Source organism: Bos indicus x Bos taurus, chromosome 8 (assembly GCF_003369695.1).
Source record: "Bos indicus x Bos taurus breed Angus x Brahman F1 hybrid chromosome 8, Bos_hybrid_MaternalHap_v2.0, whole genome shotgun sequence".
Classification (NCBI taxonomy): domain Eukaryota; kingdom Metazoa; phylum Chordata; class Mammalia; order Artiodactyla; family Bovidae; genus Bos; species Bos indicus x Bos taurus.
This window is the reverse complement of record NC_040083.1, coordinates 102512156-102528723: the sequence shown is the minus strand read 5'-3', so window position 1 is coordinate 102528723 and position 16568 is coordinate 102512156. Positions and strand designations below refer to the sequence as shown.

General features: G+C 41.3%; 2 protein-coding genes across 3 annotated transcripts in view; one reads left to right on the top strand and one right to left on the bottom strand.

Moving 5' to 3' along the window:
* Position 1: 1 nt before the first annotated feature.
* CDC26 (cell division cycle 26) lies at positions 2-11201 on the top strand. 2 transcript variants are annotated; one of them, XM_027550541.1, is made up of 4 exons: positions 2-203; positions 5790-5899; positions 6361-6482; positions 10784-11201. In XM_027550541.1, the coding sequence occupies exons 3-4, from the start codon at positions 6399-6401 to the stop codon at positions 10958-10960; spliced, it is 261 nt and encodes an 86-aa protein (XP_027406342.1). In that variant the 5' UTR covers positions 2-203; positions 5790-5899; positions 6361-6398; the 3' UTR covers positions 10961-11201. The 2 variants fall into 2 exon arrangements, with proteins under 2 accessions (XP_027406342.1, XP_027406341.1); XM_027550540.1 differs by having other exon boundaries at positions 31-203; positions 6389-6482.
* A 1416-nt stretch (positions 11202-12617) lies between these two features.
* SLC31A1 (solute carrier family 31 member 1) overlaps positions 12618-16568 on the bottom strand; it is a 34299-nt gene continuing 30348 nt past the window's right edge. The window contains exon 5 of the mRNA XM_027550536.1: positions 12618-15904. Coding sequence (XP_027406337.1) covers positions 15703-15904 — 202 coding nt within the window. The 3' untranslated portion in view covers positions 12618-15702. The remainder of the gene's footprint in view (positions 15905-16568) is intronic.

The following is a 16568-nucleotide window of genomic DNA, read 5'->3' as shown; positions in this document are numbered from 1 at the left end:
CATTATGGGAATCGTAGTAGCAGGGAGTCTGGGCCAGTTGAGAGATATGAGCTGCAGAGCCTCCGAGAAAAGCACGCGGAGGACAAGGTTCTGCGAAGAGAGAGACTCAGAGGCAGTGTGGGAAGTGTAGTCCAGTTGGCTTAGCGGATGATTCGGGGTGGGCGCCTAGGTTCCGGAAAAGGACTGAACAGGCCTGAAAAGAGGTAGGTGCGGGGAATCGCGCGGCTGCAAACTGAACTCAGGGAGCGAATCGAGGGATTCCGGGGCCTGCTGTCGGCTCCTGGCACGGCCAGGGGCTCTAAGTCCTCCTGGCGCCAAGGGCCATGTTGCCATGGAAACTCTCGCCCTGGACCCTCTAGTGCAGCCCGGGGGCTGCGGCAGGAGTGCTGTTCTCCGCTGTCAGGAAGTTCTCTTGGCAGTTTCTTCTGAGCTGGGTGGGTTTTCGGTGGATTTGGACAGTGGTGAAACAATAAGTTCAAAGAGCCCTCTAGCGCCGAAGTGAAATAAAGACCAGGCGGAGGAGCCACGCCCCGCTTTTGCTATCTTCAGCAGGTCTTTCTATCTTATTCTGAGTGAGATGATGAATGTGAGGCCTCAGGTAAACTGCAAGCAAACAACTTTTCACAACCCTGCTGCCCTGGGTGCTGGGGCATCAGAGGTGGACAAGACAAGATTTTTGCCCCCTTGTAGGGGGTGAAAGTGAAAGTGAAGTCGCTCAGTCGTGTCCAACTCTTTGCGACCCCATGGACTATAGCCTCCCAGGCTTCTCTGTCCATGGGATTTTCCAGGCAAGAGTACCGGCGTGGGTTGTCAATTCCTTCTCCTTGTAGGCGGTGGAGATTCACAAAATATTGGTGTTTCCAGAGCTGGAAAGAGCCCCCTCCCCTCCCCTAGGCCTCTTTACGATAATAATGGCTATTTACTGTGAAAAATTCTGGAAGAGATGGGAATACTAGACCACCAGACCTGCCTCCTGAGAAATGTGTATGCAAGTCAAGAAACAATAGTTAGAACTGGACATGGAACAACAGACTGGTTCCAAATCGGGAAAGGAGTAGTAAAGGCTGTATATTATCACTCTGCTTATTTAACTTATATGTATGTTTTTAACATATATGTATGTATGTATTTATATATGTACTTTTAACATATATGTATGTATTTAACATATATGTACTTATGCAGAGTACATCATGCAAAATGCCAGGCTGTATGAAGCACAAGTTGGAATCAAGATTGCTGGGAGAAATATCAATAACCTCAAATAGGCAGATGACACCACCATTATGGCAGAAAGCGAAGAAGACTTAAAGAGCCTCTTGATGAAAGTGAAAGAGGAGAGTGAAAAACTTGGCTTAAAACTCCACATTCAGAAAACTAACATCACGGCATCTGGCCCCATCACTTCATGGAGCATAGATGGGGAAACAATGGAGTGACAGACTTTATTTTTCTGGGCTCCAAAATCACTGCAGATGATGACTACAGCCATGAAATTAAAAGACACTTGCTCCTTAGAAGAAAAGCAATGACAAACCTAGACAGCATATCAAAAAACCAGACACATTACTTTGCCAACAAAGGTCCATCTAGTCAAAACTTTGGTTTTTCCAGTAGTCATGTATGGATGTGACAGTTGGACTATAAAGAAAGCTGAGCGCTGAAGAATTGATGCTTTTGAACTGTAGTGTTGGAGAAGACTCTTGAGAGTCCCTTGGAGAGCAAGGAGATCAGCCAGTCCATCCTAAAGGAAATCAGTCCTGAATATTCATTGAAGGACTGATGCCGAAGCTGAAACTCTAATACTTTGGCCACCTGATGCGAAGAACTGACTCACCTGAAAAGACCCTGATGCTGGGAAAGATTGAGGGCAGGAGGAAAAGGGGACAAAAGAGGATAAGATGGTTGGATGGCATCACTGACTCAATGGACATGAGTTTGAATAAGCTCCAGAAGTTGGTGATGGACAGGAAAGCCTGGCATGTTGCAGTCCATGGGGTCACAAAGAGTTGGACACAACTGAGCAACTGAACTGAACTGAACTGATGGAGCGTTTGCTAAACGCCAGGTTTTGTTACAGGAATTTACACTGCAATGCAACATTTAATCCATACAACAACAGATACAGAGCAGGAAACCAAGATCTAGTAAAAGGTGAAGCCAGTTGTCCAAAATCAGTGGGGATGGAATTAGAATCGCTGCCTCCAATTGTTGTTCAGTTGCTCAGTCATGTCAGGCTCTTTGGGAGCCTCTGGACAGTAGCATGCCAGGCTTCCCTGTCCTTGACCATCTCCTGGAGTTTGGTCAAACTCCTGTGCATTGAATTGGTGAAGCCATCCAATCATGTCATCCTCTGTCATCCCCTTCTCCTGCCTTCAATCTTTCCCAGCATCAGGGTCTTTTCTAATGAGTTGGCTCTTTGCATCAGGTGGCCAAAGTATTGAAATTTCAGCTTCAGCATCAGTCCTTACAATGAATACTCAGGGTTGATTTCCTCTAGGATTGACTGGTTTGATCTCCTTGCTGTCCAAGGGGCTGTCAAGAGTCTTCTCCAGCACCACAGTTTGAAGGCATCAATTCTTTAGTGATCAGCCTTTTTTATTGTCCAGCTCCCACATCTGTATATGACTACTGGAAAAACTAACTTTGGCTATATGAACTTTTGTAGGCAAAGTAATGTGTGTGCTTTTTAATATGCTATCTAAGTTTGTCATTGCTTTTCTTCTAAGGAGCAAGTGTCTTTTAATTTCTGGCTGCAGTCACCATCCACAGTGATTTTGGAGCCCAAGAAAATAGTCTGTCACTGTTTCCATTGTTTCCCCATCTATTTGCCATGAAGTGATGGGGCCAGATGCCATGATCTTAATTTTTTGAATGTTGAGTTTTAAGCCAGCTTTTCACTCTCCTCTATCACCTTCATTAAGAGACTCTTTAATTCCTCTTCACTTTCTGCCATAAGTGTCATCTGCATGTCTTAGATTATTGATATTTCTCCTGCAGTCTTGATTCCAGCTTGTGCTTCATCCAGCCCGGCATTTCTCATGATGTACTCTGCATAGAAGTTAAATAAGCAGGGTGACAATATACAGCCTTGACGTACTCCTTTCTCAGTTTTGAACCAGTCTGTTGTTCCATGTCCAGTTCTAACTGTTGCTTCTTAACCTGCATACGGGTTTTTCAGGAGGAGGTAAGGTGGTGTGGTATTCCCATCTCTTTCAGAATTTTCCACAGTTTGTTATCATCTACAAAGTCAAAGGCTTTAGTGTAGTCAATGAAGCAGAAGTATATGTTTTTCTGGAATTCTCTAGTTTTTTCTGTGATCCAAGGCATGTTCGTTCTAGAAGGTCATGTAGGTCTTCATAGAACCATTAAGCTTCAGCTTCTTCAGCATTAGTGGTTGGGACATGGATCTGGATTATTGTGATATTGAATGGTTCACCTTGGAAACGAACAGAAATCATTTTGTCATTTTTGCAATTGCACCCAAGTGCTGCATTTTGGACTCTTGTTGACTGTGAGGGCTACTCCATTTTCTTCTTCTAAGGGATTTTTGCCCATAGTAATAGATATAGTGGTCATCTGAGTTAAATTCGCCTGTTCCAGTTCATTTCAGTTCACTGATTCCTAAAATGTCGATGCTCACTCTTGCCATGTCCTGTTGGACCACTTCCAATTTACCTTGATTCATGGACCCTGGACTTCAAGGAGATCAAACCAGTCAATCCTAAAGGAAATCAGTCTTGGATATTCATTGGAAGGGCTGATGCTCCAGTACTTTGAGCACTGATGCGAAGAACTGACTCCTTAGAAAAGACTCTGATGCTGGGAAAGATTGAAGGCAGCAGGAGAAGGGGATGACAGAGGATAAGATGGTTGGATGGCATCACTGACTCAATGAACATGAGTTTGAGCAAGCTGTGGGTGTTGGTGATGGATGGAAGGCTGGCGTGCTGACGTCCGTGGGGTCACAGAGTCAGACATGACTGAGCAACTGAACTGAACTGACTGATGGACCTAACATTCCAGGTTCCTATGCAATACTCTTCTTTACAGCGTCAGACTTTACTTTCACCACCAGACACGTCCACAACTGCGTGTTATTTCTGCTTTGGGTCAGCCTCTTCATTCCTTCTGGAGCTGTTTCTCTACTCTTCTCCAGTAGCAATTGGACACCTACCAACCTGGGCGGTTCATCTTTCAGTGTTGTATCTTTTTGCCTTTTCATAGTGTTCATGGGGTTCTCAAGGCAATAGTGCTGAAGTGGCTTGCCATTCCCTTCTCCAGTCGACCATGTTTTGTCAGAACTCTCCACCATGGCCTGTCCATCTTGGGTGGCCCTACACCACATGGCTCATAGAGTCATTGAGTTAGGCAAGGTTGTGGTCCATGTGGTCAGTTTGGTTAGTTTCCTGTGATTATGGTTTTCATTCTTTCTGCCCTCTGATGGATGAGGATAAAAGGCTTGTGCAGGCTTCCTGATGCGAGGAACTGGCTGTGGGGCAAACTGGGTCTTGTTCTGGTGGGCAAGGCCACGCTCATCTCCAGAGCAGGCACTTTTATCTGTTACTCTATACTGATCCCTGGCGGTGAGCTTTTTACAGTTTGCAGAAAGGTTAAAATGTGTCTCAGTTCTTTTTTTAAACATTCTCCACCCTTGGAACTTTGGCCTCCTCTACTTTTTTTCTACATTGGAATCAAGATAATATCTGATTTAGTACAAAGCAATTTGAAATGTGAGGTGCCCGTGTTTTGTATTGATAAAACAGACACATTACTTGTGTCTGTCCCAACCTTCGTGGGAGGAGGAGACATTTCTTCCTTGTGTATTTCAAAGTCCTGTCTATATCCTAGATACATGTATTAACAATTTATATCTCTACATGTATTTTTGGTTTTTGTTTGTTTGTTTTTTGCTTGGTAAGAAGTGGATTTATTTAACGAGAAACACACTCCAGATAGTGTGGGCCATCAGAGAAGGCGAGAGGGGCCTATGTATATTTTAAAGGAGCTTTCACTTACATGCTTCTCATGTAATCCTCTCCCTGTGGCCTATGTACAATTTTTATAGGAGGGTGACTTTTTTTTTTCCCTTTCTCGAGGCATGTGGATCTTAGTTCCCCAACCAGGGATCAAACTGGTGCCCACTGCAGTGGACACACAGAGTCCTAACCACTGGATTGTCAGGGAATTTCCCAGGAGGCTGACATTTATTAATCCAACTGAGCAGCTAAGACTTTATCTGAGCTAGCTTTATCCAAATAGGGGTAATTTTGCCAGCATCATGGTATTTCTCTGTTAGAGTAAACCTGAGAATGTAAAAAGAAGAGTGTGGCACAGTGCTCAAGAAAACTTCATTTCCTTTTCTTTTTGGTTTGGATCTCTCAGTTTATTCAACAAAGCATCTACTAACGGTTATTATAGATGATCTCTACTGGATACGGTGAGGATATGAAGATGATGCCATCAACAGGTTTTAAACTCAACTGAGGAGTTTTATTTTCTTCTAAAAGAAAAAAAAAAAAAGCTTTTTTTTCTTTTTTAGCATAAGCATTACCTTTCAGATTCCAGAGTGTTCTCTTGAGCCTCTGTGTATACTTATTCTCTCTGCCTGGGATGCCCTTAATCCCCCTTTTCTGCTTGTCCATCAAAAATCAACTTAGACATCATCTCCTCCACATCCCTGTTCACCCCACTGGATGGGGTGCCTTTGTGATGTCATTACATTACCCTCATCAAAGTTCTTCCTACAGTATACTGAGGTTTTCTCTTTACGTTTGTTTTCCCCACAGACTGTGACTATGCCTTTTAACTCAGTAGCTGGAGCACAGGAAGTGTTGGTTGAATGAACGACCTATCCATTGAGGACCTATTCAGACCTTTAGGATAACCCTGTGAACTGGTGAGTTAGAAGGAGTTTTCATACGATTTCGCAAACTAATTTTAGCATTCAGGAGTGATCATAAGTCTCTCACAATTCCCACATAGTGTTGGTCAAATCTATTGACTTGTATATTCTCCTACTAACTATACTGAATTAAAATTGTGATATTTTAGCTTTATTCTCTTAGCTAGAATAATTATCTGGGAATGGACATGAGATTAAAGTGATTGATACCTAGAATTCTATTTTATAGGCAGCTTGCTATTTTAAATTCTGGAAGAAAGAGATTTTTGGAATTATAGAGTTGTGGATCTGCATCATGATAATTATATCCCTAAGGACTTAGAAGCCAGTGTGTGATTCCAGATGAGTCTTTTGTATCACCATTTGTTTTAGTGTGCATGCTTACAAACTGGTCTTATGTTTGTAGCTAAGATTTATGCCCTACAATTTTTTCTCCTTTCTACCATTTTTAACAGCTAATAGTTTACTGCATCTGCCCTTTAGTATTGATTTCATGATGCTGCGACGAAAACCAACCCGCCTAGAGCTGAAACTTGATGATATTGAGGAGTTTGAGAGCATTCGAAAGGACCTGGAGGTGAGTACAACTTTCAAACCCTTAGGAATATTTAAAACAGTAACCCTTAACTTTTGAACTCCAGATTCTCATACCAACAGCTTGTTTGAAATCTCTATTTGGATGCTTGACAGGCATCTTAAACATAATGTATTAGCTTCCTGTGTCTGCTGTAATGAATTTCCACAAACTTGGTGGTTTCAAACAACAGAAATTTAGGCTTTCACAGTTCTGCAGGCAAGCAATCTGAAACCAGTATCACTGATCCAAAATCAAGATGTCAGCAGGACTGTGCTCCCTCCAGCGACCGTAGGGGACAGTCCTGTTCCTTGACTGTTGCAGCTTCTGGTGGCTGCTGGCATTCCTTGACTTGTGGCCACATCAGTCCGGTGTCTCTGTCTGTAATCACATTATCTTTTCTGCCTGTCAAGTCTCCCTCTGCCCTCTCTTACAAGATACATGCATTGGCATTAAAGGCCCACCCACATATTCCAGGGAAATGTCCCCATTGCAACATCCTTAATTGAATCACATCTACAAAGACCATTTTCACATACAAGGCAATAATTACAGGATCCAGAGATTAGGGCCTGATAGCTTTGGAGGTCATTATTAAGTGTACTAAACTTAATATGTTAAAACAAAACACTCTTGATTTCTTCCTCGAACCATTTCTACCTCAGTATACTCTACTATGTCAGTATCTATATCGTTGCTCACACCATAATCCTGAGAGACAATCTTAAGTTCTCCCTTTCCCTCACCGTTTATATTCAATTTTTCCATAAATCCTTTGGTTCTACCTCCAGAATATTTCTAGTATCTACCCATACCTTTTTTATCTCCACCGTTAGAACCCTATTCCAATAACCATTATCTCACTGCACAATTTGAGCAGCATCCAAGTTGTCTCTCCACGTCCATTATTGTGTCTTCAATCCTTTCTCCATTAGGTATCTATATAGAGTGATCTTTAAAAAATTTCAGCTCATGTTATTCTCATGCTTAAAAATCCTCAGTGGTTTCCTGAACCTGGAATAAAGCCTCAGTTCCTTGTCATGCCTCCAAGTTTTTGTATGTTCTGGCCCCTCTCTGGTTTCATCTTCTGCCACTCTTGCCTTGCCCTCTGTACCCTAGGCACACTGGTTTTCCTTTGTCCTTGAACATGCCAAACTGTTTATAACTCGTGGCCTTTGCACATGTTATTTTCCTCTGCCTGGAGTCTTTCCTCTTTCTTCATGTCTCAGTTTGAATGTGACCTCCTCAGTCTGAGAGGCCTCTTCTGACCCTGTCCAGCTTCGGTGTTTTCATTCCTACCCGTGCTCTCTCCATCTCATTAGGGTCTCTCAGAACACTGTATTCTTTTATTTCATAGCACTTATTATAATTTACAATGATTTGTTTATTGTAAAATCATTTACATTAGGAATGCTGATTGTAAAAATCATGCCTGTCTTCTCCACTGTTGAGTTCCCAGCATCTAGTAGAAGTTCAATATGTATTTTTTAAGCATAGCCTTACCGTACGGTATTAGATGTCAATCAGTAAGACTTAAATTCTTTACTGGCTTTTGGAATAAAGTACAAATTCCTTAGGATGACATAAAAGGCCCTTTTGATCTGGTCCTTGGTCATCTCTCCACTTTATCTTCTCCTGACGAGTTATCTTTAATTTCAGTGTCAATAAACACTCTGTGCTCTTCCCCTGAAATGTCCCTTATGGTTTAAACTTCAGTTGTAAAAAGTCTTATTATATAAAGTGTTAGTCTCATACTGAAATTTGACCTTGCAGAGTCAGCTCCCCATTGAGTTTTTTTTTTAATTGAGTTAATTCTTATGACTGAGTAGTATTGTATGGTATATCTATATAGATATAGATACACCACATCTGTGTTATCCATTCGTCTGTCATGAGGCACTGAGGTTATTTCCATATGTTGGCTATTGTGAATGATACTGTGATGAACATGGTGGTGAACTCTTTTTGAAATAGTGTTTTCATTTTCTTTGGATATATACCCAGGAGTGGAATTGCTGGATCATATGGTAGTTCTGCTCTTAACTTTTTGAGAAATCTCCATTCTGTTTTCCTTAGTGGCTGTACCAGTTTACATTCTCAGAATGTGTGCTTTCCTTTTCTCCATGTCCTCTCTAACACCTGTTATTTCTTGTCTTTTTGATAATGGCCATTATAATGAGCATGAGATGATATCACATTGTCGTTTTGATTTGCATTTCTCTAGTAATTAGTGATGTTGAATATCTTTTCTTATACCTCTTGATCATCCATCTGTCTTCTTTGGAAAAATGTCTATTCAGATTCTTGGGTCCTCTGTTTTTTTGTTGTTGAGTTGTATGAGAGTTTTATATATCTGGGGGTATTAATCCCTTATCAGATAAATTATGTGCAGCTATTTTCTCCCATTTAGTATCCTGTCTTCTCATTTTGTTTATGGTTTCTTTTGCTGTGCCAAAGGTTTTTAGTTTGATATAGTCCCATTTGTTTATTTTTCTTTTGTTTCCCTTGCCTGAGGAAACAATACTCAGAAAGACTGGTAAGACTGATTCAAATAGCATACCACCTATGTTTTCTTCTAGGAGAGTTTTATTGTTTCAGGAGGTCTTGTAATAAAGTCTTTAATCCATTTTGAGTTAATTTTTGTGTATGGTGCAAAATAGTGGTCTAGCTTCATTCTCTTGCATTGGCTGTTCAATTTTCTCAACAGCATTTATTTAACAGACTGTCCTTTCTCCATTGTATGTTCTTTGCTACTTTGTTGTAAGTCAATTATCTGTATATGTGCAGGTTTATTTCTGGGCTCTTAGTTCTGTTCCATTGACCTGTGTCTCTTTTTCTGCCAATACCATGCTGTTTTGATTACTGTGGCTTTGTAGTATAATTTGAAATCAGGGAATGTGATACCTCCAGCCTTGTTCTTTTTTTTCAAGATTGCTTTGGCTCCTCGGGGTCTTCTGTGGTCCTATACAAATTTTAGGAATTTTTGTTTTATTGCTGTGAAAAATGTTGTTGGGATTTTGATGGGGATTGCATTGAATCTGTAGATAGCTTTAGGGAGTATAGACATTTTAACTGTCCTATCCATGAGCATAGAATACCTTTTCATTTCTTTGTGTCTTCCTTTTCTTTCAACAATGTCTCATTTTTAAGTGTACAGGTCTTTTTTCCTCCTTGGTCAAATTTATTCCTAGATATAAATTTATGCCTTGATATTTTTGTTGTTGTTTTTCATCTTTTTACTACAGTTATTTAGAGGGTTTCACTTGTTTTTTAGAGCAACTTTGGAGGGAGGAATAGTTTTTGTCCTGTGCTAAAATGGAACAGAAAACTGGTATTTTATTTGTTACTAAAATTAGTTTAATTATATTTTGCTGATTCTGGATTTTGAAACAGTCAGCAGTTGTTCACAGTTGGAAGCCTTTTAAATGATTTCATTTTACTTGGATATTCTGAGTTTCTCACAGCTTATAAAATGATATATCATCCTGTGCCTTTTAGAACTTGTCTTCACAAAGGTGTTTAGGGAGAGCTTTTCTAATGTTATGTTAGGTAGTATGACCTAGAGAGTAACTCAGGAGGCCATTATGTTTATATATATATGTGTGTGTGTGTATATGTATATATATAAATACCTCACTGATGCACTATATACTTTGATGCTGGCATTTAAAGGCTCCCAGATCAGCAGTGGTGAAGAATAGCAGTAAGTGGTGAAGAACAGCAGTGATTCCAGGGGTTGGGATTGGTGTAGTGGAGCCATTCTTCTAATAAGGAACTCTCAGGTAGGGTAGTTGTGGGATGTTTGAAAGTGATCAAACTGAGACATTGACTGTGAATTCTGTAGTAACTTGTGGCTGGAGCCAAACCTTTTATCTGAAAACAAAAAGGAATTCCCCAAGTCAGACAGACCTCATGATAAGACAGCACAAAACTTTCTATTCTTGTGTTACATTTAATCTCATGGTGTCATCTGTTAATTTCTGGTGGTTATTGTTTTACCAGTCACTTTAATCTCCATCTATTGTGTGGACTTTGCTCTGTCATAGCCCTGATTCATCTTCTATTTTAATGGTCTATTTCCCTTTTAGACTGTGACATCCTGGAAGGTAGGGCTTACATCTTTTATCACTGTATCCTCTTATATCCTCTCGGACCCCTAACCATCTAAACCTAGGATTTCAGCTTATTGTTGTGTAATCCCAAACCCTATCCTTTACCCTAATGCCTAATACATGGTAGGTGCTAAATAAATGTTTATTAATGAATAGAATATTGCCTTAACACTAAAACATCTAAACTTTCAGACCCGTAAGAAACAAAAGGAAGATGTGGACATTGTAGGAGGCAGTGATGGAGAAGGTGCCATTGGACTCAGCAGTGATCCCAAGAGCCGGGAACAAATGATTAATGATCGAATTGGTTATAAACCCCAACCAAAGCCCAACAATCGTTCATCTCAATTTGGAAATTTTGAGTTTTAGAAGTGGATTATCTTGCGTGCCAGAGCCCTGGAATGGAGTACAATGATGGCAGAAACACAAACAAGATTTAGAGAATGGAGTGTTCACAGTCAGACAGAATGTTTTACCTCCTGCAGAGAAATACTTCTGCGTGATTACGGATGCTTAACTTTCACTCTGAAAGCTGAAATTCAAACTCTGGTTTGTCTCTGAAAAATTTGACTTGATTTTTGTTTTTAAAAATAAATATATTTTTGGGAAAGTGTGTGACATCCTTAATGAAATATAATAGCACCATTAAATTGCTACATCATTCTTCTCAACTTTATTAAAAGACCCTATGCACAGAATGGGCTTTCCCAGGTGGCTCAGTGGTAAAAAGAATCCTCCTGCCATCGCAGGAGACGAGAGTTTGATGCCTGGGTCAGTAAGATCCCCTGAAGAATGGCAACCTACCCCGGTATTTTTGCCTGGGAAATCCCATGGACAGAGGAGCCTGGTGGGATACGGTCCATGGGGTTGCAAAGAGTTGGACACAACTTAGCAACTACACAGCAAACACAGGACACATCCAGTTGATCCCTGTAACTGATTTTCACTTAGTTCATTTATTTGACAAGTATTTCTTGAGTGCCTCCTACGTGCCAGGTACCATTCTAGGCACTTATTAACAGCAGTGAACAAATCGAGATCCCTGCCCTCATGGAGATTAGAATCTCACGATTTTGTATTAACCCGATCAAGCTGTGGATTTCCAGAATCTTTATAGAATGGCTTTGTAACTAGTTTGAGAGGATAGGCAGTGGAGTATTAGCACTCCAACCATCTCAGTTTTCCTTCTTTCTCAAACTGCCTGAGAGTTTTCCTAATGAGTCAATCTGGGAGGAAGCTCAGAGACTAGAATTATGTCCTGTTGTTTTCACTGTTTAATTCAACTACTGGGAACTGCCAACTATAGTAGAAAAGAACCTCTGGAGTCAGCAGTTCTGTAGAGACCCACTAGCAGGATTTTACCCAGCCTTTCTGGGGTAGTTTACGTCTGGGTAATCACAGTGTGGGAGGCAGGAAGAGAAGAAGATATGTAGTCACGTCTTCCCTACCATTCTTACAATAGTTTTATTCTTCCACTTTTATCTGGGACTTTCCATTCTTTTATCTTGAAAACACAGCAACAACAAAAAAAAGAAAACACAGCAACAGTGGCTCCAGATAGGGAAACTGAGTTCAATTATTTTCAATGCTACAAAGGCCAGGATCAAAGAGAGAGAGAAAAAAAAATCATCCAAGCCTGCCTCAACCAGTCACTGTGGCTTCCCAGCATGAGTGGGCACAGAAGCACAAAAACACTGCCTTCTGAGTTTCTTCTTCCCTCCTAAGAGCCACACTCAGGAGGATGTTCTGTCAGCATAAACACAGGGAAGCGATTACGATATGGTAAAATCTTCGGTGTACTGAGATATTGCATCTTCATGAAGACCGTCTCCTGTGCAAAAGGTCATGTGAACTCTTCTGGCGTGTACAAAGCCTGTCGTTTTAAGTGAAGGAGGAGGGCAGTGAGATGAAAATATAACTGGATCATGCCACCTGAAAGACGGACATCCTAAAAACTGATGATAATGAGTCCATGTGGACAATGAAGAGACCACTGACTCTGATATCACTCTGGGTGGAAGACATATATAGAATCACAAAATCAAAATATTTATTTGTTCTTTTGCACATGACAGTGTTAAAATATTCCTACGACAGCAATACTGCCCTCCAGGAGCTTACAATCTAAAACAATCAACATTAATTGTAGACCCAGTGATTAAGGCATTATATCAAATGCAGACTTTATATCTTTAGACATATCTTCTCAAGGAAGCAGCTGGAGAGGGCAGGACCAACAGTAAATGACATGAAGTATACTCCCTACCACCTCCCCTTCCAGCTTCTACAGGGAACCCCAAACCAGCGCCCCACAGCCTAAAAGGGAACTCCAGAGAACCCTACCATAGATGTAGTGAAGAAACTTTAGTCTCTGATTCCCTGGTGGACAGAGGACTCTGTCTGTGGGCAGTGAGGGGCTGAGTGTTCCTCTGGCATAGGTTGGAGACGGTACCTAAGATTTTGTAACTTAGTGGATAGTACCAGGTAGCCCTTTACCCAGCCTCATAGAAATTCCAACAGGACAATTGCTCCTCAAAGTGTGCTTAGGGTCTCGAACAAGTTTTACAGCTTCCAGTTGGTATCAATATCCAAACCCACTGCACAGCATTGTCCAGTGCATTGGGAGGGCTAGGGAGATTACTAGACTAGATGTATGGGATAAAAGACTGAAAGACAGTAAGGGGCCAAAGACACGCGATACAGCTTCCACTTGTGAACAGGAGGAAACAAGCAATTGGCATCCAAAAGGAACAAAGAAGTCAGGCACTAAAATTCTAAATGAACAGGGGTATAGATATGAAAATCAACAAGATTATCAATATTAACACAGTCCGAGAGCTCAAGAAAGACAGAATTTAAGGTTTACTTTTTTTTTTCCCCTTCACTAGTTTCTTCCTTTGGCAACCTAGCTCAAGATCACAGAATTCAGGTTTTTCATGAGACTATCTTGAATACCCAAAGACGTATCCCAAATTGCTTCTCTCTGAGAGTTTGAAATTCACAGCATTTTGTCTTAACTGGCCTTGATTTTTCATACCTTGAAAATAACCTGATAAGGTTATTTCATAGCAGATCATGACAAGATGTCTAGAGAGTACCAGGGTTACTACTAAACATTGATTCTTATTTTATTTCTCAGGGTTTTATTATTCATTGGCTTCTGAGACAGTACAGGCTATTTGTACCTTAATGTTGGATTTTTATCAGTACCTGTCATTCCCTTTGCTTATACTAAGTATCAGCACTACAAGGGGTTGGAATGAGAGAAAAACATAAAATTATAAGTGTTGGTTCAAGGTTTTAACCTCGATCCGGTAAGCTTATAACCCTCTCTTGGTTCAAAGCCATGTAAGTACACATTTCTTGCCCTCCAATATTTAACTGGCATCAACAGAGAAAGTACAAACTTCAAAACCACAACAGAGGCCAACAGGATAGCTGTGTTTTCTCTCTCCTGCCCTGAGGCACAAAAGGAGTCTAGCACCAAGGAGGGCAGGATTTAATAGACCAGCACAAGAGTCACTATACAGAGGTAGGTTGGACTGGGAACAAGACTGCAGTGTCGATTAACGAGAATAAAAATCCAAGACCATTCTTCACTGAGAAAAGTAATTTTTGGCCACTTGTGATCTAATTAAGCTCTCCCCACCCCGAGTAACAAAGATGGTCATGCAGAGAATGAGGATCTGCCTGGTATGCCTTTGGATGTAGGGGCTGAGGAAAATCTGCCCATCAGTCAACCACACCCTAAGCCTCTCAGAGATGGCTGGGCTTTTGCCCTTCTAACCCAAGACTGGCTGATTTACATTGCAGATCAAAGGTCTTTCTCAACCTTCAGGCTACTTCCAAGAAATTACAGATCTTTAAAAATAAGGACTAGTGATTTCATACATGCTAAGAAAAGTTACTTTGGCTCCAGCTCTTCCATGCACGTGGACCTGGGCACACAGACACAGCTGGAGCTGAATAAATGTTTATGGAATGATTAAGTATTGACCAGCAGCATTTAGTACATGAGTTAAGCCCAGACACACCACCTACTAATAGCAAGTCAAATTTCCATGCCCAGTCCCAGGTAGCTCACCCACCAGGTGATACTCCCTTAGTTTAAAGCAGAGATGCTCAAAATATGGTCCCCTGATCATCAGCAGGAGCATCACTTGGGAATTTGTTAAAAATACCAATGTAGGAGCTCTGGGTCGAGGCCCAACAACTGGGTTTTTAACAAGCTCGCTAGGTGATTTTATGATGCATGCTAAAGTTTGAAAATCACTGGTTAGAGGCAGACAATAACAGAAGAAAACAATAACAGAAGAAAATGTTTAAACGCTTGCTTCATTCAGCTGTGACATACTAAGGTACCAAGTGAAAGTAAAAATGTCAATGGTTTCATTTTAAAATATCTATTTTCTCAAATTGATTGTCACCTTTTTTTCTTGATTAACGAGCTCATTCTAATTAAAATGTTGAGTGGGAACATAGGTTGATTAGTCAGCCACCCAGGAATGCACTGTCCTGCAAGTTCTGGGCCTGTATTTATACAGTCTCAAACCATCTCTGCCCCCTACAAAAATTTCAGTGCAACACGTCACATCTAGGGAAGCCATAACCTATCTTCCAATCATTGAGTCCAAAGACTAAAACATGTTTGGGTTCTGGGTTTAGCTGGGCAAGACTTTCCCTTGCCTGTCATCAATCCTGGCTAAAGTTAACCCATTTTCATCACCAACCCAGGAAAAACCCATCAAATTCACAAACTGTCTGTTTAAAAGAAAAAAAAGAACACAAGACTAAAAAAAAAGGAAGCAGGCGATGCAGCCATTGAACAGAAAGCTACCCAGATTAGAAAAGAACATATAACTCGGATCTAAGATGATTGTGAAGGATAATGAAGGAGGAGAGGACTTCTCAAGAGAAATGGGAAACTCAGCTCACTAGGGAAAGAAGTGTGGGGGGAAGGAAGTTACCACTTTAGCTCAGAGACTGTAAGCTAAACCTCTGTTGAGCAGGTGTATGTGTGTTGTAAGGAGATAAGAGAAGGTGGAACCCTGTCTTCCAGTCTTGAACTGCTTTCCACTGCAATCGATAAGGCCACACCATGGACTTCGACGTTAATGGCAATGCTCTGTGATGTCCACTACCACCGCCTTCTTCCAGCTGAAGAGGAAGTACCCTGTGCCCGCCCCGGCCGCTACAGCAATGCAGAGGTACCCATTGTAGGTCATGAAGATGAGCATGAGGAAGTAGCTGATGACCACTTGGATGATGTGCAGCACTGTTTGCAGGAGGTGCGGGAAGCTCAGCATTTGCTGCCTGGAGAGCAAACAGGGACACCAGAGTTAGGGCCCCGGGAGTGCTCAGGCAGCTCGGCACGCGCTTCAGGCGCAAGAAAGGGAACAGTTGTAGTCCTGAGCTCAGCCTCAGCTGCCCTCTCAGTCACCCTGGCAACTCCAGGGTACCTGTGTCTACGCAAGTTTTGTTTATTGGTCCTTGGAATGAAAAATGATAGGGCTATGAGGTTAATAGACATCAGCCAGATATGGTTCTATGGCAGCAGGAGTCAAGCTCTTCAGGAGGGCAGAGGGAGGCTGGAGGGTGACTCACCTCCCCCGTGGAACCTGAAAGGGATGACTCACACCCTTCCGCACTTATTTCTGCGAACATTTTCAGGCCTTCCACCTTCACAAAGTTTACTCTTAAAAACTTGGAAACAGAATTGACGGTGGGGTGGTATAGTAGACAGTTCTTAATTAGGGATCAGGAGACCTGGCTGTTTGTCTCCTCTGTCACTCACTGGTTCTATCACCTTAGATGAGTCACAATCTGGTTGGCCCTCAATCATGGGTACTATTGGAATAAATAATATTGTGCTTCCTTGAGAGTAAGACATTGGTCTATAGGATTCCTTGAATTCCAATTTAGCTTTAAGATCTACATTTCTATTATAACTGAATTTTAAAAAGGACTTGCCAATCTG